The sequence below is a fragment of the Amborella trichopoda genome, chromosome 13 (genome assembly GCF_054954075.1).
Source record: "Amborella trichopoda isolate Santa Cruz 75 chromosome 13, AtrichopodaSantaCruz75HAP2 v2.0, whole genome shotgun sequence".
In the NCBI taxonomy this organism is placed as follows: domain Eukaryota; kingdom Viridiplantae; phylum Streptophyta; class Magnoliopsida; order Amborellales; family Amborellaceae; genus Amborella; species Amborella trichopoda.
In genome coordinates, this window is record NC_142348.1 from 14,285,175 (window position 1) to 14,307,346 (window position 22,172).

The 22,172-nt window shown below is 39.8% G+C and overlaps 1 protein-coding gene across 16 annotated transcripts in view; it reads right to left on the bottom strand.

Annotated features, from left to right (window-relative positions):
• Nucleotides 1-2,193: 2,193 nt before the first annotated feature.
• Nucleotides 2,194-22,172, bottom strand: part of LOC18428064 (UDP-galactose/UDP-glucose transporter 5) — a 44,405-nt gene continuing 24,426 nt past the window's right edge. For 4 of the 16 annotated variants that reach the window (XM_088855088.1, XM_088855086.1, XM_088855092.1 and 1 more), the window contains 7 exons: nt 13,698-13,796; nt 7,182-7,257; nt 4,430-4,542; nt 4,172-4,260; nt 2,860-2,946; nt 2,675-2,743; nt 2,194-2,570 (listed from right to left, as the gene is read on the bottom strand). In XM_088855088.1, the coding sequence (XP_088711214.1) occupies nt 2,466-2,570; nt 2,675-2,743; nt 2,860-2,946; nt 4,172-4,260; nt 4,430-4,542; nt 7,182-7,257; nt 13,698-13,796 (638 nt within the window). In that variant the 3' untranslated portion in view covers nt 2,194-2,465. Of the gene's footprint in view, nt 2,571-2,674; nt 2,744-2,859; nt 2,947-4,171; nt 4,261-4,429; nt 4,543-6,654; nt 6,745-6,850; nt 6,961-7,181; nt 7,262-13,697; nt 13,797-22,172 lie in introns of those variants that run through there. The other 12 variants (XM_088855090.1, XM_088855089.1, XM_088855085.1 and 9 more) reach the window with 6 other exon arrangements.

Genomic DNA, 22,172 nt, shown 5'->3' on the forward strand with positions numbered 1-22,172 from the left:
TAATGTATATTTTGACCGTCAATTTTCAAGATTTTCATAGATCTGTCGATCTACACTATTTTGGAAGCTTTAAACGTTTTAAATAAATATAAAAATATATTTAAGGCTATCAAAAAGATTTTCAATATTGAAACTGCATTTCTTGATACTATTTGAAGGTATGCTCTAATTTGATTGTTTAGAGCCTAGGCTTTATACAACCCGCATCGTAAAGTAAATTACATGCTTTATAAATAGCTCTCTCTCTCATATGTATAATGGTGTATAAATTAAATATTTTATAAACAGATTTCTCTCTTATACAATGACATCTATCAAATGAAATAGTCTATAATTCTTTTTAAGATTAATTATATATATATATAAACAAATATAAAATACATATAACCTTTAATTACATATAATTACAAAAATAACATTCTATGTAATAATTAACATAATTATATGAAATTGTTGTTTGTTTATGTTAATAACTTAAATATGATTATGTTAAATTTATGTCAATATATTATTTTTATATATACTAAATTATTTTTAAATTATATGGAAGTTTTTTCTAATATTTTTAAAACTCTATTAGGTAATTATCTCACGGGTTTATTTCATTATATGACTAATAATTAATTAACTAGTTAATTGAAATTAAAAATTAGTACTAGCTCATAGGATAGGAAAAAAAAAAAAAACTAATTCTAGTTTATTGAATATTAAAAAATATTAGTTTAGAAGATATTTTAAGAGAGAAAATTAACACTAACTCATACCACTTTAGAATTTATTTATACATACATTGATGATCAAATCTTTTATTTTATTTATTTTAATTTATTTACATTATAAATTATGTGATGTACTAATTTTTCTTACCGTTGTCAATAATATATTTTAAATTAGATGATATTATAAGATATTTTGAATTTGTTATTATTTGTATAATAAAATAACTATAAAATGTAAACCAACAATTTTAATTTCAGTATATAGTATTATAGTTAGTTAGGTTGTAATAATTTTGAATTATAATAAGTTTGGTTGTAATAATTTAGGTTTTATTTTAACGGATTAGGGTTTTCCACTAATTCGTGATTTTGGTGGCCATTTTTTCATCGATTTAATCTATTATTTATTGTAGTCCATATATGATTATATACTTCATCTATGATAATTCTATGATTTTTCTTTTGTATGATGCAAATTTAATGGTTAACATAAATTATTACAGGAAAAACATCTCAATATTTGCATATTGATAAAAAAATGAAAATTAATAATATAATATCCCCATTTCTTATTGGATTCCTTAAAAACAATATTTATAAAGAATTTTAATAATAATTTTTTTGGATTTTTTAGGGCTTAATCCGATCGGTTTCGGACGATTCCCAATCCGGATCACCGATTCACTGATTCTGATGGATTTTTAGGTTCCTCGATCTAGGGCACCAATTCATTTTTTAAACCACTGATCATGAACAAGGAAAAAAAGAGTGAAAAAATGAAAATTGAACTTCGGATAAGCTTATTTTGGACGTTTTTTTTTACCACTGCTTTTGGTGCTCCAAATTCATGGATCCGGTATCACTGATTTGGGATGTGTTTCTGATTCTAAATCCCTTGAAAACCAAGGCAGACACATTCTCGAAATAGGAGGCCAAACCTTGTGTTGATTATCAACACAGAAGAACAAGAGTAATGAGTAAGGGTCAGTTTTTGACGTGCGGCTACAAATGCATGTAGATGTAGGGCAATAAAAATGGATGGTGCAGATGCGCTGAGACCATGTCACAGTCGATGATATTTATCGGATGGTGAAACCTTTTTCCAATATATGTTAAGCAAAAGCATAGTTGCCATGCAGAATGGTACCATTGTCAATCTTGCCACAAATGGATCTTTGGTGTATCAGATGCCATGCACAATGGTGTACAGTGGGATTAATATACAGCTTTGACTGAGTTTGCCTTGATTACTATCAATGAAAGAAAGACATCGCTTCCCATCTACTAATCAAGTCATGTATAGCCACAATTGACTCAAATGCAGAAACTAACTGATACCATCCCTAACAAAAAGAAACTGCTCGGTACAGAATTTGGGTTATTTTCAACATATGTTATGCTTCAACAACAGAAAATCTATGTGCAAGTCTGTGTGTGTGTATGAGAGAGAGAAAGAGAGAGTCAAATGGCAGTATTAGCAGAGAGAACAAAATTGGCTTTTTGATAGCTAGAAATTGAATGGGGAATAAAAAGAATATGGATTCATGCTGCAAAGTTGGCTCACCCACACTTTAAAATAGGGTGGCGATTAGAGCCAAGGGGCCCAACTTTTTTGAATTGAAATTTCTGGTTCCTTTATTAATCTTGAGCGACATTTACATTCATACTCTTCCTCTGTCATTCCAAAAAATTATCTCTTAACCGATAAGAATGGCATTTAATCTTCCTGATCTCTTACTTTTCGATTCACATCTCCATGTCCTCTTGTTGCATGGGGTCTACCACTCGTGCAGGCTTTTCGGTCCAATTTCTCATATAACTTTTTGCATAAAGAGAGCCAAACATGATAACCTGTCAAATTTTTTACCATGTTAAAGATCTTTCCTAGAAGAGTAGCATCAAAGATAGCAAGGGGGGAGAGAGAGAGAGAGAGAGAGAGAGAGAGAGAGGTTTACTGCTCCAGTCCATTGCTTCCCACTTAGTGGGTGCCCGAACCACATGCATGACAGGAGGATGCTCACCAACTGCATTTTGAAGCAGAAATAGCATTGTTTTGGTTTTATGTAATTGTTAGGAACCCGAGTTTTAATAATATCAAAGCAAAAAACAAAGACTAGAATGGGTGATTCATTTATCAGACCTGTCTTGTTGTCATTATGGTGGCAAAAGTTAGCGCCCCAAGTATCCGAATTGTGTAGGAAATGAAGAACTGACTGATTGTTGCCACCTGCAAAATTGAACCAAAGTCATCCTTCTAAAACTAAAGGTCAATTAAAAATAATGTAAGTATATGCGAATGAATTCCTCCCTTCAAATGTAATACAACACATATGGACCATTAAAAGAAACACAGATCATGGAGCAGCGGTCCTCATCATAATGAGATACATCATGACAAGAACACTATTATATTTGTTCTTATAATACCAGAACATGAATGGATTGTCATAACCGATAAAGGTTGAAATAATACCCAATTTGTCAAATTAGAGCCAACGACAACTACAAATGGCTTTGGAATTGATAGGTAAACCATTAGTAGTAGATAATGACACTTTTTCTTTGATAATTTAAATGACAATGATATGTGATGTCATGATGAATCTTATGTTGTGATCCACTATAGCATGGGATGATGCACATGCATAATGAAAAGTAAAACATCAAATTTGGTATGGGGTGATGCACATGCATAATGAAAAGTTAAACATCAAATTTGGTATTACTTCATGTGTTACTTATAGTGCTCGCTAATAAACATCAGGTAACAAATCTCTATTTCTCAGCATTCACATCCAGAGAGGATAGAGGTTCCTATCCAGAGCGGGTATTACTTGATGTGTTACTTGTAGTGCTCGCTAATAAACATAAGCTAACAAATCTCTGATTCTCAGAAGTCACACCCAATGACGATAGAGGTTCCTATCAAGAATGTTATAAATTGGGCCAGAACTGATTCCAGAGGGACAAGTTAATATGTGAATGGTATTTTTTAACGAGATATGTGATTAATTTCAGACCCACATGTATTATTTGTTCTGCTTGTCTAACTTTTCATTTGAAGCATGCAATTGTTTTGGAGCTTTTATGATATCAACATCAATTATTCACAGCTAAGGTTGTGAGAGTAGATAAAAAAATCTATTAAATTAACTGGCATTTCTTGACATAAATTAACTGACAGACAAATTTCCTGGGATTTGGACACTTTGTGATCTGAATTTTGAAAATTGACATCATATTTAAAAGTTTGTTAAAATTTTGAAGTCAATAATCTCAGCAGACATATATTTACAATTTCAAACAAACTTATAGCCATAATGCCTGAAACTTGCAAACCTATTGATTTTGGGAACAGGTAAAAATACCCAAAAATGTTACACTATGGTATGAAAACCCAAAACAAGACTCCAATATATCAGTCCTCATACAGCAACAATAACAGGACTTACAGTAGAGAGAAACACAATATCAAAGAAGCAATCTTGGTGGTGGAATACGAAATCTATAGCTTGAAGAAGATGTCCTTGAAATATAAGACCTGCAAACAAAGCATGGAGAAAATCACAAGTTAAAAACTAGGAAAAGAGCACAAGCAACTCTTTAATTACAAGATGTCGATACAGTCAGTAGATGACATCGCATTTTCCTACTAAACTAGAGTCAACTGAAATAAACAGTTGGAATGATAAAGGACCGACTGGACTTACCATTCAAGCTAATAACACATGAGCACATGGTTGTGTAGAATATTTGATTGTAGATCTCCATATTGTATCCCTTAAATAACTTGTCCTGAAATGTGCTTGTGAAGCCATCAAACCTGTGGAACATAAGAAAACCAAGGTAAGAAGCCGATGATTCCTAACTTCAAAACAAATAAAAAACTGAATTAGCAATTCAATCAGGAAATGTATACATACAAGGAGATCACAACTACTATTGACTATTATATGTAAAATTGGGTGGTTGGAAATGTGTCAATGACTAGGCACAATGTCCAAAATAAAGTTTTTCGAATATTGTGACATACTTTAATCCATTGAATATCACATGCAATAGCTAAGAATGATTGTGACCTCCTTTACAAAAAGTAAATGGTAACATATATAGTCCCATTAAATCATGGATGAGGAGGAGCAAGGTCCCATAATAAAAAACTGATGAATATTTTCTGGAAACCACCACCCATAGAGGATGAATTTCTGATGTTGGAAACCAATCATACAAAGGAGAAAATTATCTTTGGAGAGCCTAAGTTTGTGCTTTCCATGCCAAACCATCCATGACAAAACCAGGTTGACCCAACTGGCAATAAAAATTTCAAAGACAACTAAAACTAGGATGATGATATGTAGAAAAATAGGAAATAAAGAAATTTGTAATAGCATAAAAAAACTAAATAGTGTTACCAAATTTCCATTTTGGGCATGTAAAACGTGCTACCTCAGGCTAAATACCTACTTAGTAGGATTTATTTGATATGAAATTTTGTGAATCGTCCGAGAAACACCAGATGAGTAATTTCAACAAAACAAAAAAAAAAAGATTTTGATTTTTTGAACCTAGATCTAGCCATCCAAAAAATGAACATTCTATGTTGAATCCTAACGTATGAATTTCTCTGGAGAGCTTTAGAATGTGTATCCACTTTGAGTCCAAAATTACTCTTAGATAGGGTTTCACCTAGGGGAGAAAATGTAAAATGTGCTCAATGGAAGCATATAATGTTATTCCTTGGTATTTAGCATACCCTAAGGATTAAATAATCAGCAAAGAGATGCTGAAGGAAGTCAACCTTTTCTCAAAAAAAAAAATAATGTTTAAGAACCGAGATCATCGTCATTATCATCAGAGCCTTATCCCAACTACTTGGGCTACACGAATCATTATGTTATTTTGCTATATTGAGGGTCATAGCCTCAATAAGACCATAACTAGCTATATTGTTTATCACTACTTCCATCCATGTCCTTGGAGCCTTCCTTTTACCCTTTTAGAGCCATCCACTTGAACCAAAATCACACTTCCTAACCAATGTTGTATTGGATCTACGTTGCACATGGACTGCCCACCTAAGTCTAGTTTTCCTCATCTTGTCACCTATTGAAGCCACAACAAAGTTCCCTCCAATGTATTCATCTCAAAATGGAACCGTCATTCGAATCAAGGCAATTAATCAGAGATAGATCCCAACTCAAGTTGGGCCCATGAGTTTGTTCAACAAGAAGAACTGCGGATGAAGCACAATCCTCGTGGCCTCCACCATCTCCAGTAGGGAGGCATGGACTTTCAAATTCCTTGATATAGATGACACATTCCTCAATACAAGTGTCACATTCATGGAGGACAACACATAAGGGGATTTGGGGATAAGCACAGAGGGATCTAGAAATGTGAGTCTTCGAGTAGGAGATTCCAGTCTTTGAGGGATCTTGAAATGTGAGTCCATATGGAAAAGAAACGGAACACAGGGTTTAAGTCTTAAGGGTCTCGGGACGAGTACACTCTCACATGAGACTCCATTTGAGTTTCCATCAGGCCCTTCACGACATGATTAAGTTTGCATACTATGCCAAAATTAATAATCCAATAATGCAACGATGAGCAAAAGGGGAAACACAGTTGACATGATGAAACCGCAGAAAAACAATGGGACTTGATACATCCCATAAATCCTATACATTTGGCACAATAAAACAGATTTGATGTTGAGATTTAGAAGAAAGCTTCCCGTTAACAGAATGCTATAGGAATAAAATAGAGAAGAATTTCTGAGAGCATACCATTCACATACGAAAATTAGACAGCAAAAACATGATCTTTGAACAGACTTTATAAAGTATCATGCATTTAGGCTATATCATCAATATTTAATGTTAATATGATTACTAATGCTATAGCCAAACAGAATAAGCATCTAAGTTCATCATACCCAAAAGATGAAATGCAGACTTCCAAATGAGTACTAAGACCACTTCTTCAATGAATATGAAATGATTGCCCAACATCCATGCGTATAAACCTCACAACACAGATAAAAGCACATCAAGGTGGAATCCCAATTCACCCACTGGAGATATCATACAAATATACCCCCCTGTATTTTTTCATAATTTTATAGAACTTACTTGAGGGGCATTTTGGTCTTCTCTCTTTTCAGATATGCCCAAATGTGCGTGTGGGTGCACAAAAGCAACACTTGTAAAACATAGTTGCTTTCATCTTTAGGAGGATATCTCTGCATTACACATTGTGTCTTGATAAAGTGCAACAAAAAATAGTGGTTTATATGAATTTAATTGTCGATTTACCACTTGTCCAGCAAATAAGTAAATCAATTAATTAATTTGCACTTATAAGTTCCTAGACTTCTTCTAATAAACAACTCCCACAAATATAATCAAAGGAACCTGATATTTAGTTGCAAATCCGCAAGGGGAATATATGCTGTTTACTTACCCAAGATAACCAACCATTAGAGAAATGCCCCAAACGGTGCTTTCTCTCCCGTTACTGTACTGGCTGATGTCACCTGCTGCCTACATAGAAATTAAACCTCATTAATTCATTTAAGCCTACACTCCCTAGAACAAATTAGATAACAAAATTTTTGGCGTAAAAATGAAATCTTATTCCCAATTGCAAATTAGGAAAACAAAATGCTTCTTAGATGTTATGATGATATATGGAAAAAGTTTAGTTCTTAAAATTTATTACGACACATGGACAAAACTTATTTCCTATTGCAAAGTAGGAAAATAAATTATTCCCTGACATTCATGATAATATATGCATAAAATTTTATGATGAACAAATTACCCCTGATTCTACTTTTTTCTACAGTCCATTTTCATAATGATCCTTCAAAAACGTTTTAGAGCACAGTGACCCCTTAAAGTTTAAGCATTAAAAATTAAAAACAAATAAATAAAAGCCTATTATCAGCATGCTAACTAATAGTGTCAGCTTGCATTTTGGTCCAATTCACCTTTGAAAATGGTTATGGATCCAACAAGCTATGCAATTTGCAGCATACAGCAGGTTAAAGATACCACAGACTACAGCTTTGGCATGCTAACGATGCAACGTGAAGCTGATCATGACCTTTTATCATAAAATTTGCCATCCTTGGAAACCACTAGGTATGAAAGTCTATTAATAAAGTTAGCAAGTTTCAATGAACTAATGGGAATGGTAAAATCCTAAAATCCATATTGTGACAAATTCAGCAACGGTCCAAAAGGTTTTGCCAGATTGAATTAGAATAATTTGAGCTCCTGTGAACAACAATCCTAAGCAAAAGAAAATAACATAATTACTATTGCATAGTCTGGATCAAATTGCCAAGGTTACCATTGGTTTATTGGGAACCAGAAATTCTTTTCTGTATTGCCTCCAGTGTTGTAAAACCCATCTTCATGGACAAACCGACAAAACTTAGATCAAGGGCCCAGCCAAGGGTGTGTGTTGCATTGGATCTAGATACCATTTGTTCGACTGAAGTTTGGCTGGATTTTTTTGGGAAGCAGTATAGGCAAGAGATAGTCTATGAGTTCATACCCTCGATTTGTTCCACGTGTCGGAGGGCGGGCCACAAGCCCATATTATGTCGAGCAGGCTTAAGTGCAAAGGCTTCCATCAAGGCTAGTGCAACAATTGTTCCAATGGTGATACTTCTGTAAAATTACCTTCAAGGGAAGAAGGTTGGAAGGTAGTCAAAGGGAGACAACAGTTAGTTTACAAATGGAAGAGGAAGGAAAGCACTGTGGCTGCTTCAACCCTTCCCTTTTTGTCAGAGAAGAATGATGTTGTTGTCTCTCTTGCTAACAATAGAGTGGATCCGAAGGATATTTCTAATGCTTTTACAATTCTAGCCAATGTACATGAGGATAACGGGGGGTCTCTTATTGAGCAGGCAGTTAGCTCTTCTGAGCCAAATTTAGTTGACATTTACATTCCGTTAGGCGATTCGGATACGCAACAGGAGTATGAGTTGACAGCTATGACTCATGTTGTTAATACTGGTGGTGTGTTAGAAGAAGTCGCGGCTCTATCGCTAGTGACTGGAACGACACCTGTTGAGGATGGCGACTCCTCACTATTGTCTCTGGACCAACAGGCCTCTAAGAAGATATGTGAGCACAGTTCCAAGCAGGTTAACGTCACTGCCGTCATCGCGAATGATGGGGAGTATGATATAGACAACCTGTTGGATCACTTACTTGTTAAGGATCTGAAAACCCCTGCTCATGTGATTGGGCCACAGGGGGGCACGCGGGAGGATGGCATGGGGAATATTGTTGGTGGTCATAACCCCATGTTCATAGCCGATAAGGTGGATGTTTCTAGTAAACGAGTGCGGAATTATGCGAATAGTGAGAAGCTTCCTCAAGCTCGAACTAGGTCGCAATTAAAAGTTTCTTTGGTAGCTTCTGGTAACAAGAGGGGTCATTTTTCATCAGGTACAGGTAATACAAAAGGACTTATTCCAGCTTCTATTGATGACAAGATGGGGTTACCCCATAAAGCTCAGCGTGCTCATACAGCTCCTGAAAGTAAGGGTCCACTTACCAAACGTCCAAACCTTTGATTTTATTTATGTCTATTGCTGCTTGGGATGTTAAGGGCGTTCAGGGCCAGAGCAGAATATCAGATATTAAAAGGTCAACATAATCTTGGTCTTATTTTCTTATTGGAAACTAAACTTCCAGTGGAGCTAAGTCATATTCGATTTAAAAAGTTGGATTTCTATAATAACTTTATTGCTAATGAGATTGAGGGGAGATCCAGAATTTTAGTCCTTTGGAACCCTCTAATTTACTCAATCAAACTGATTGAGGGCAATGATTAAATGATTACTGTGGAGGTGACCCGTATTTGTAATGGTAATATTTTAGTGATTTCAGGAGTGTATGCCTCTAATTATGTATCGCAAAGGGCCTTGCTATGGGATCCTATGAGGACCTTAGGAGCAACTATTGCTCTTCCCTGGCTGGAACTGGGGGATTTTAATACGCTACTGGATCCCTCAGAATCAGTGGGGGGGAGTAGTTCTCTACCATCAGACTCGGGCGATTTTGCACAAGTAATGACGGATTGTGCTCTTGCTGATCTTGGTTTAGTCAGAGGATGGTTCTCCTGGTCTAATAACCAGTTGAGCAGAAGATGCATTCGAAGAAGGTAGGACCGAGCTTCAACTACTACTGATTGGATTTTGGCCTTCCCTGACTCTAAAGTCCAGTTACTCCCTAAAGGTACCTCAGATCACTGTCCCTTACTCGTTTCTACTTCTGATCTGGATCCCGTTGGGCCCAAACCTTTTAAGTATTTTTCTATGAGGGAGCAGCATGAAGGTTTTCTAGATGTTATCTGTAATTCGTGGCGAGGCCAAGTGGGGGGTACTCCCATGTACCGTTTTGTGGCTAAACTTACGGCTAACTTACGGCTATGGAATAATGAGGTGTTTGGCTTTGTTGGGGAATCCATTGCTATACTTCGTCGCCAACTATCATCTTTGCATGATAGTCTACACATGGATCCTTCTAATGAGACTCTCTTGTCTCAGGAAAAGGAATATACACAGAAATTGCAAACTCTTCTGGCCAATGAAGAAAGATTCCGGAGGCAAAAATCAAGACAAAACTGGTTAAAAGAGGGGGACTCCAATACCAAATATTTTCACTTATCAACCGTGGACAGAAGGAGGTCTGATAGAATTATCTCTTTGAAAGATCAGAATGGAAATCTCTTGTCTACTGAGAATGATATTGAAAATCATATGATTGGCTATTTCAAAGACTTACTGGCTCAAGAAAGCAATGTTGACCTTCACATGGTTGATCAGGACTTGCCGCCTTTCCATCTCAATCCTTCTCAAAAGGACAAATTAGTGGACGCAGTATCTATGGAGGAAATTAAAGCATGTATTTGGGATATGAAAAATGAAAGTGCTCCAGGACCAGATGGCTTTTCAGTGGATTTCTACAAGTTTCGATGGGAAGTCATTAAAAATGATCTTTTTCTGACCCTTAAAGATTTCTTCACTAAGGGTAAGCTGTTCAAGCAAATCAATTCTACCTTTATTTGTCTGATTCCTAAAGTAGATGCTCCTAGGGTGATGAAAGATTTTCGACCTATAGTGTTGTGTAATGTTTTATACAAAACCATCAGCAAAATAATCTCTAATCGCCTACGAGTTGTTCTTGCTGATTTTATTGACCCTAGGCAGGCCGCTTTTTTGAAAGGTAGGCTTATTACTGATAATATTCTCATGGCAAACGAACTTATGTCTCTTTGTCATAAGAACTCTGATCGACCTAAAATGTGTCCGCAAATCGATTTGAGCAGTGCCTATGACAGAGTTTCCTGGGACTTTATAGTGGGTAGGATGCATGCTTCGGGTTTTCTTGAGCTATTTATTTCCTGGGTTAACTAATGTATGTCCACTACTTCTTTCTCTGTTCTGAGGAATGGCTCACCCAGAGGTTTTTTTAAAAGTAAGCGAAGTTTGAGGCAAGGGGATCCTCTATCTCCTTATCCTTTTTTGCTGGTCATGGATCTTTTTAGCCGTCAGCTTGATTGTGCTTTTTTGCAAGGTATGGTTCATAGGGCGTTCCCTTCAGGGTGTGACTATGGGGTTTCGCATCTCTTTTATGCTGATGATGTGCTTATTTTCTGTGAGGCTTCCATCTTTACTGCCACAACTATGCAAATACTTATTCAAAAGTTTCAGAGGAGTACTGGTCAGATTTTGAACTCTTCTAAAAGCAAGGTCTTTTTCTTTAGGGCACCACGAGGAGGACGGGGGGAGAATTCTGAGGGAGTTAAAGTTTGTTGAAGGGTTTCTTCTGGTTCGCTATTTGGGCCTACCACTATTTTGTGGACATCTGAAGCACAGTTATTGCCATAATCTGGTGGGTACGGTGTTTGGTAAGATCTGGTCTTGGTAGCCTTTATGCGTCTCATATGCCGATCGACTTCAACTGCTAAAGTCTGTTTTAGGGGCTTCATCGGTTTTCTGGCTATTATCCTTCATTCTTATGAAGAAAACATGTAATATGATAGGGAGACTACAGAGAAACTTCTTATGGGCCGGTAAGCAGAAAAAAAAGGTGTTCATCTGATAAAATGGAAAACAATATGCTTGCCTATGGCTGAAGGAGGTCTTGGGGTAAGGGATATGGCGCAATATCGCAGGTATGATGAAGTTAGCATGGAGGATGTTCGAAAATCCATCTGTGTTGTTGGCACGATTCTTCAAACATCGATATTTTAGAAATTCGTCTATTTGAGAGGCTGAAGGCAGAAGAGGATGTTCTCATGCATGGAAGGGGATTTTACTTGGTTTATTTCATTTGAGAGGCAATGTGTTGTGGAATATCGGTAATGGTCAGTTGGTGGATTTCTGGATGGACCCATGGTTAGCAGGTCAGCCTCTTATCCACGAAGCTGACATTTAGGAAGCTTTGGGGGCTACAGTAGGAAGGAGGGTTTCAGATTTTATCAGTGGAGCTCCTCAAGGTTGGGTTCTGCCGCATCCCACATCTGATTCTTTGAGGAATATATGGAGAGGTTGAGAATTATACACTCCCTCTACAGCCCAAGAAGGACTCACTAGTTTGGATTCATTCTGCTGATGGAACTTTTTCTATTAAAAGGGCATGGAATTTTATTAGGCATCAAGGTTCTTCACAACCTATTTTCCGTGCACTTTGGTCCTCCAAATGCCACCCAAGGGTGAAGTGGTTTTCATGGCTAGCTTGTCATAATCGATTACCCACTTCATTCTTACTACAGCAGCAAGGCATGCAATTGGACTCTTTATGTCCCTTTTGCAGTAACCATGAAAACAATCTTTTTCATCTGTTATTTCAATGTGCCTTTGCACAGGATGTATGGAGATCATTCGCTTGGAGATGTGGAAAAAGTTTGTCCTTGGTACCTCTGTCCCAGAACTACTCAGGTAGTGGTTACTCTTCAGATTTAAATCACATGGACTTCGTAATATTCGGTCTTCCATCTTTTTTACTGCTGTTTGGTTTCTATGGGGAGATCGCAACAGAAGAGTTTATGAGTTAAGACCCACAAGGAGAGAGCTCATTGTTAAAAGGATTACCATGCATGTTCAGGCACTAGCAGAAGTTAAGAAATGGTCTTTCATTTATCAGAAAAGGCAATCATTGGTAACCTCCAGATAACTTGGCAGCATCAGAGAGCTGCGACCTTTACCTTGGTAGCGTGGTCTTTTCCTAAGACTCACAATTACAAACTAAATATTGATGGTGCTTCCTTGAGAAATTCAGGCTTAATAGGTGCTGGTGGAGTTATCAAGAACAGTGCAGGTGGTTTTATTGCTACTTTTGCAAAGCACTTTGGTCTTGCTTCCAATAACCATGTAGAATTTTTGGCTTTTAAGGAAGGAGTTCAATTGGTTATTCAAAGTAATTGCTTTCCAATTCAGATTGAACGTGAATCGGCTTTGCTTGTGAATGTCATTCAGAATCGATGCAATGCTCCATGGAGGCTAAAGACGATTGTTGACAATTGTCGCACCAGGCTGTCTTCTCATCGATGGTCCATCACACATGTCTTTTGTGAGGCTAACATGGTTGCTGATGCCCATGCTAAGAGGGCAGCTGCTGGCCCCGGTGCAACTGTGTGGCGCCATAGACCACCAGATTTTCTTTCTTCTCTTTTATTACATGATCTGGCACAAGTGCCCTTTCATAGGGTTGTACCTTAATTGTTTTCCTCTAGCTTTTTATTAATGAAAAACGGGTAGGGGGCCTTCTCCCCCACTGACTTACCCAAAAAAATATGCCTACAAAAAGATGCAACAAAATGGTTTACTGAATTTCCTGATGCTAAGCTGTGTCCCAGAAAATAAAAGTACCCATACAAAAATTTACAAATCCTCAGCTAAGAAGAGAACCAAAATGAAGTTGCTAAATCTGATAATAATAGTTATTGACTCACTGGATATAGAATGAATAAAGAGCACCCAATTGTCACTAGCACAGCCAATAGATAGTCTTGTCCTCCGTATCCCTGCCGCATGATACATGCGCTCCAGACCTGTCAAAAAATAAATTAATTCTGGATAAAGAAAAAATTTTTGTGAAAAAAGTAAATTAATTCTGGATAAAACAAAAATCTTAGGAGGCCCTATATAATTCCAGGTCTTTCATCTTTTAGAAAGTCATCCATATTAGTAATAAGCCACACAAAATGAGGTTAAGAAAGAGCATTTGAATATAAGAATACCAGGCATTTCAACAAATGACTTTCCAGAGAAAAAATCAGCAATTTTTAGGTTCTCTCAATTGCTTTAAAAGAATAGGGAACTTTCCAAAATATACCATAATTTTTGGATTATTGGAAATAAACCTCAAACTTTCCAAAACCTCATCCATATCCCTTTTTTCGGGTGAGCAGACAAAAATAGCCTTCATAGTAGTCTTAGAACCGTGACACGGTCTATTGAAAATTGTGATGGTCATGGCTGGTTGTAATAAGTCAACTGCAGTTTTGAAGCATCACGATGGTTGGGCCCGGTCTTCGTTGTTCGAGGACCCAGTGTTAGGTCGGCTTGCGAGAGACCCCCTCTCGAAAAACCGAATGCCCGTACTCGTGTGTGTCATGTGTGCTAGGCGTATGCACAATGTGTGGATAGGTTGCCCAAAGGTGAGAGGGATTTTGTGCGGCGAGGAGTTCAGGAACCTGCCTCATCGCGGTTGGGTGCAGGGACACGTCCGAGCTCTTGGGAGCCCTCTTAGATCAGTCAGAGAAGGCCCCCCGACCTCTTCGGCGCGGTTTGGTCCTTGCTCCCTTTCTGTCCACATGGTGCTCTTGTCTTGTCCTCATTTTATGGACCCAGGGATTTAGAGTCCTTGGTTCGTCCCATGGATGGCTTTGAGTGATGAGTCTTAGGAAGGCTAAGGCTCGGGTTTTGGATGGGGGTAGAAGAAAGTAGATAAAACGAGAGAAGGGGTAAGAGAACCACTCTTCAATCTTGCAACCTTTCGACGTCACCTCCCCTAAGAGGCTTTGCCGATTAACCAAGAAAGGTATTAGGCCTAGACCTAATACCCCATAGGCAAGGAAAGGTGCAGACTAACAGGGTGCTCTGAAGCTCCCAAGCCAACCTATGTGCAAACATTTCGTAGAAGAGTGGAGACGAAAGATAGAAGAAGAAGGAAAGCCGAAGATGAGGGGAGGAGAGAGCTCTTCAATCCTGCAACCTTCCGGCATCACCTCCCCAAGGAGGCTCTACCAGTTAACCAGGAAAAGTATTAGGCCTAGGTCTAATACCTCGGAGGCAAGGCAAGGCACAAACTAACAGGGCTCGGAAAGCTCCCAAGCCAACCTATGCACGAACCTTCTGTAGAAGAGTAGCGATGAAAAGTAGAATAAGGAAATACGAAGATGAAGAAGGGAAAGAAGGTAAAATTCTCTTCAATCCTAAAACCCTATGGGAAAGACGAAGATGAAGAAAGAAGAGAAGGTAAACGCTCTTCAATCCTGCAGCCCTATAGTGTCACCTCCACTAGGAGGCTCTACCGGTTAACTAGGAAAGATATTAGGCCTAGGCTGAATACCCCGGAGGCAAGGTAAGGGGCAGACTAACAGGAGGCTCGAAAGCTTCCAAGCCAATCTATGCGCGAACCTTCCGTAGAAACGTAGAAGAAGAAGAAAAAGGGAAAAGAAAGAGAGAAGAGAGAGCGAGAGAAGAAAGAGAGAGAGGGAGAGGGAGTGAGAGACAAGAAGAGGGAGGTGGGCGGCCTAGCCGCTTGCCTCCTGGAGAGAGAGAGAGAGAGAGGGAGAGAGAGGTGGGCAGCCCAACCGCCTTCCTCTTGAGGAGAGAGAGGTAGGCGGCCCAGCCACTTGCCTCCTGGGGGGGACAGAAAGAAAGGGAAAGAGGGAGAGAGAAAAAGAGAGAGAGAGAGGGGGAGGAGGGCAGCTATGCCGCCCACCTCAAGGAGGGAGGGAGGGAGAGTAGGAAGAGAAAGAGAAAGAGAGGGAGAGAGACAAAGAGAGATGAGAGAGAAAACGAGAGAAAGAAGAGAAAAAAGAGAAAAAAGAGAGAAGAGAGAGAAAGAGAGATTGACCGAGTACCTAGAGAGTGAGGTAGTGGCTCGAACCCGGCAGCTAGGTGTGCTCCCACAGTCCCTTGAAAGCTCTTTGAGAGGCTAGGGTCCTATGTTCAACGGCTAAGATGTAGGGCTAAGTGGGTGAGCTAGTTTGTAGGGAGTAGGGAGTAGGGTGAGTGTGAGTTAGGCTAGTCTAAAAGGGACTATGGTGTATAATGGACTAGAGAGTATGAGTATGGACTAGGGTAGACTAGGGAGTAGGGGGGAGTATGGGCTAGGGTAAGCTAGGGAGTCTGGGGCAGTATAGGTTACGGTACAAAGTTTGGGGGAGTATGACTTAGGGTAGGCTACAAAGTATGGGGAAGTATGAGTTAGGGTAGGCTAGGGAGTATGGGGGAGTATGGGTTAGGTTAGGGTAGGGTAGGGTAGGGTAGGGTAGGGTACGGTTAGGGTATGTTAAGGAGTATGGGGGAATATAGGTTAGGGTAGACTAGCGAGTATGGGGTAAGGAAGAGGGAGGTTTGGGAGTGTAGAGTTTGGAAGTGAAAAGTCAAAGGGCAAGCTCTCAAATGGGGAAAATATTCTCTCTCCTCTCTTGAAGCAAGAAGGAAGCATAAAGCTAAGCTAAAAGGGGCAAAGCTTATATTTTTTTTTTGTCTCCTTTCCAACTTAGGTTACAAATGAAGAAAAGAACCTTATATATGACCTCCACGAAACAAGGGTGGATGACCAAAAGACAATAAAATTGCTCAAAAATAATAATAAAATGAATAAAATAATCAATCCCCTTTTGGGGCACAATGACCATTTTGCCCTTGGCCAGAATCTTGGAAATGACAAAACCATCCCTCCAAAAGGGGCCTCTTGCCATAGCCTTGCCTCGGGGCCTTTTTCGATGCTTTACGTCGACATTCCGAAACGATCCAACACCATAGAAATGTTGTTCATCTCGAGACGATTGATTTGATGTCCACTTTGAAGCTTGAATCGAACTTTTGGTAATGAACCCAAATATCCAGCCAAGTCCTTAAACTTGAAAACTTTGATCATTTATGTAGCTTGATTTGTTGTGTTCTTGGTCGATTTCTTTATCACAAACCGAAGGGGAAGTCATGATCGTTTTGCAACGAAAACACCCCAATTTGAGTGTCGATTGATCATTTTCTTAATTTGACAGGTCACAAAATGGAATTCCAACGTCAGAAAATCGTGCCTTCTTGCGAGCTTGAATAAGGTGTCTTCCCAACGTCAATCTTGAACAAACTTTACCTCATATTGAAGCCCTTCGAGTCGCGGTCGCAATGGACCCGCTCATGAAGTCATCCGATGTCAGGGCTTCGAGAAATGATCACGGGAGTAAAGATGTGTCTTGTTTTAAAAATTCTGCCATTTATACATTTTTGTCAAATTTCACTCTAAGATTTCTTCCGTTTCGGGTATCGTCTCGAGTCGTTCTATATGTTAAAACGTTCATCTTGATGAAACAAATAATATACTGATATTTAAATAATATACTGATATTTAGGCTTGATTGGCCTCAAAACGAAGAAGTTATGACCTCACAAAGAACTCTCGTTTTCAAAAAGCACAGTTTCCATGAATAGAAACTGGTTCACTAAGGCTGCGCAGGAATAGTGTAAAGCCTACCCATGTTTGGCAAGTTGGGCCTAGAAGGGTCCAGAAAGGTCCAAATGAGCTAAATTTTGGTATTCTGGTGTTTTTTGACCTTCTGAATCCATTGGTGGTGGTCTGATGATCACCAGAGACTTTGACAATATAGCTCTAGTTATGAGGCATTTTTTGGTATGCAAGAGAGTGGCACTGCAAAATGCATTTTTCTTTCTGATCTGCTTTATCTTTGTCTGATCGAGACGAAACTTGGAGGGCATCCTCAGGATATCAAATACAACCCTCACATGCTTTTCGAGGCCAAGATAACACATTTTCAAATTCTTCCAAAATTAGGCTTATTGGTGCCGTCTTCCATAGTCCATAGGTGTGACTGGCACCCATGGGCATAGCATGCCAAGAAATTAGTGCATCAAAAACACGCACTAATAGCTTTCCCTGCGGGATGTCGCTCTTTGAGATGAGCGAGAAGTGTGACATTCGGAACAAAATCGCTCGAGTTCATCTTTCAAATCATTACCAAGGCATTCTTTTTTCTCCCAACATTTCTTTATTTGACATAGCTATCAGCGTCCTCATGCCGCTTGGAAGAGGGAGGTTCGCAGCTAGCCTTTCACGCAAGGGGTAGCTTGTGGTATGTTTGGTTCCAACAACTGGGGGCCTTCTTTGGGGCTTGATTCCCAATATATCAAAATCTGGATGTGTCCAACAGTCAGTGGCCTCGCTTAAGGGCTTCATTCCCAATTTGTCAGGATTTCAAGGAGGGCTAGTGGCTGGGGGCTTTGCTTAAGGGCTTTCTTCCCAATTACACTAAACCTTCAAATTTTGGTCTACAGGTGGTTGCCTTCTTTGGGCCTTCCGTCCCAATTCAGGAGACATTGTGTTTGGTTAGACAGCCAAAGGCCCTTAATGGGGCATGTGAACTGCTGCATCGGGATTCGAGCCGATTGGCAGGAGGGAGGCCTCTTTGGGGTTTCAAACCCTAATCTATTGGGCTTAATCGGGGGGCTTTTAGTCGGCTAGCCTTTTAGTCAACTACGACCCCGAAATTCTAAATCTTTTTAGCAGCTAGGAACCTTAATAAGACCAGAACCCCTATTGTTGGGGCATTGATCCAAATTAAGCAGGCAATAACCTTTTGGGAGCACTGATCACAATTTGTCCGAGTGCTTTGGTTGACTTCCTAAAGATGAAATCCTTTGGGCAGGTGGCCGATCTGGCTTGCCATCTTGAAGATATTTTTGATAAACAGGAGCCTTTTGAAGGCTGGCCTGTGCTGAGCTTTTCTTGAGCTCTTTTTGGTTTCAGTAGTGTAGGTTACCATTTGGAGGGGGGTATTAGCTCCCATACCACTGAGCTTTTGCTTGCAAGGTTTTTGGTTTTGGCAGCAAGGTACCCTTATGAGGGGGCACAGTCTTCCGAACCGCCAAGCTTTTGCATGATCGAAGTTGCCAAGGAAGGCGAGCGCTGCATCAACTTGTTTATTAGTCCAAGTGCCCATTTGGGTTTTCACCTGAACTGGGTGGAAGTGGTGCCGCAAAGCGGTTTTCATCAACTCCCTTTTTATTAGGCTCTTTTACCCATGACTTCGTGGTCATGTCTGCCTGAAACCACTATTGCTCATGATGAACTTGCATCATGCCCGGTTTCTCTTTTTGGCTATTTTCCCCATGGCTTCATGGCCATGTCAGCTTTATTTTTCTTTCATTGTTGTGATATATGAATGATGAAATGCATGATGAATGATGGGAAGGTCCCCTTATCGGTGGTAGGGATGGAAGAGTGTGTGAAAGTTGGGTACGAGGCTCATTTGGGGCTATGGTAGGCCGTAGGTGAGACTCCATTAGGGAAGAACTAGTTTTGGTGAGAGCGCTCATTCACGATCTTAAATTTGAGGATGTCGAGTCAATCCATAGTGGGGTACTCCAATTAGGTGACCATCCAAGGATTTGAATGGTGCTCGTGATGGGGGCTCATTGGGGATAGAATCAATTTAGAGAAGGAAGAGCTCATTCGTGGTGTTGAATGATGCTCAATGAGTGGCAAAAGGTATCGAGTTAGTTGCGGTGAGATGGTCGAGTGAGGGCTACTACTTTGGGAGCTAAATGGTATTCGAGGTGAGGTGAAGGTGTAACTCGACTGGGAGTTGTGGTGGGTTGTTTCATGGCGTGTATGAGATGGAGACTCACTTGGGGTGGTGAGCAATGCAACTTACTAGGGTAAGTGAGCAGTGCAACTCACTAGGGTAAGAGTTGCGACCCTCTTGGGGCTTTAAAAGGGGGTTGTTTTATGGAGATGGATGAGGTGGAGACGCATCCCTTGGTGTTTGTGAGGTATGCAACTCATGGAGGATAAGGGAGAGTTATGACTCAACTGGGGAGCGAGAGTTTGATGCTGTGATCGGTACCCTCGTATGTCATTCATCATCATAGTCAAGCTCATCAATGAGCTCGATGTCCTCCATTCAGCAAGAGCTCTTCCTTGTGGTCTTTCAACGGAATCTGAATGGTCGCGCTAAGTTTGGCAAGAGCATCAACCTGTGAATTAAGCCTTCATGGTATGTGCTTGAGGGAGACTTCATAGAGTTGTGCCATCTATGACTTGGCAATGTCATGATAGACCTTGAGATGGTCCTTCCTGACATCATATACCCCTTTGAGCTGCCACATGACCAACTTAGAATCGCCAAAGATGGCCACAATTCCATGTTCATGTCAGAAGCAATTTCGAGGCCTATGATGAGTGCCTGGTACTCGGCGTCGTTATTAGAATCGACTTCCATGAGAGAGAAGGATAAGGGAACAATGTCGTTTTGGGGACTAGAGACCACCACCCCAGAGCCGCCTTGTTTTGACTGAAAGGCCCCATCAAAGTACATCTTCCAAGCATAAGGTGCTTTCAGTGCAGAAGATTTCTTTATCAAGGAGATCACTCGATAGGGGAGAATCTGTCGGTAGGGAATGTGCAGCTAGAAAGTATGTTAGGGCTTGGCCTTTGACAACTTTTTGTGGCACATAGGTGACGCCAAACTCCATCAATAATAATGACCATTTTGCAAGACGGCCCGATAAGCAGGGACGCGTTATAAGAAACTTGACGGGGTCGACTCGTGAGATAAGCCGGACGTCATGGGCTAGCAAGTAGTGTCGGAGTTTTTGGATGGGAGAGATCAAGGCTTACGCACATCTTCTCGATCGGGGAGTAATTCTCCTCAGCCCCTTGCATCCTTTGACTGTGGTAACATAAGGTTGTCTCTTTTTCATCCTCATTGTTCTGCGCAAGCAGGGCGTCAAGTGACTCATCTGGAGCGGTCACATATAGAATGAGTAGCGTCCCAGGTATAGGGGCTAAGAGTACATGAGGGTTTAGCAAATAGGTCTTGATTTCTTCAAAGGCCAACCGTCATGCTTCGTCTCGAAAGGCACATCTTTCTTTAACAGGTGTGTAAAGGGTTTACATCGTTCTAAGAGATTAGCAATAGGCAAGTTTGCCTTGGAGAGATCTGAGCTCTCGAAGATTCCTTTAGGGTGGGCATCTCTTGAATGGCCTTGATTTTGACAGGTTCGATCTCCAAGCCACGATACCTGACAATGAGTCCCAAGAATTTCCCCAATCGCAAGCCAAAGGCACGCTTCAAGGGATTCATCTTGAGTTGATGGAACCGGAGTTGTTTACAGACTCACTCAAGGGTTTGGATGTGGGTGCTTCTCTCACCCGATTTCACCACCAGGTCATCCACGTAACATTCTACCTCTTCGTGCAGCATGTCTTCGAAGACAGTGTATGTGGCACCCGCGTTATTTAACCCGAATGGCATCACCGTGTAGCAGTAGACTTCTTTGGGGGTTAAGAAAGCAATGGCTTCTTCATCTTCGTGTGCCATCCTTATTTGGTTATACCTTGAATAACCATCTACCAGTGTTTCAAAAAGCGCTAGGTGGCACCGAAGTGGCCATGGGGGTCCAGGCCGCCCAACGCCTAGGCAGCCGCCCAGAACTTGGGTAGCCCAGTTGAAAAAAAAAAAAAAAAAGTTAGGGCTTAGGCCCAGTTGAAAAAAAACTGAAAAAGTTGAGGGCTTGGGCCCAGTTGAAAAAAAAAAAAAGAAAAAAAAGTGATGACTAATAAATGATTAATCTATAAGAATTTTGATAATACATAAGACCATAATCCCAGTTAAAAAAAGGAAGATAGAAGTCGGGAAGAGAATTTTGAATATTTGATAATCCATATTTTCATACAATGCTAAAACAGTAAAACCATACAAGCATACATTGATCGTCTGATACACTGTAGACTGTACACACAAAAATTAGATAGTAGAACTAGAAACTAGAAAGTAGAAATGAAAAATAAAAAAGAGAAAATATACAGAAATTCAAAAAATATACAGTCTATGAGACTATGACACATTATTCAACACTCAACACTCAACACAGAAGTCAACACTCAACACCAAGAGTCTTCAATCATCATCATCATCAGAAGGAATATGGTAAGCTTCATCATATGCATCAGAATCGAGGCCATCATCATCAGAGCCATCTCCCTCTTCAATATAACGCTTATCCTCTTCTGTTTCTTCTGAATCTGCCTCTTCCTCCTCTTTGTCTACCTCCCTCTTACTAGTACGTGCAGATGAGGCCTTACAAGTCTTGTTTGCTCTATCCTTTTCTATCTTTTTGTGCTTCCCTAAACTCAAATATTGTACAATTTCCTCCCTAATAGTGTCAAG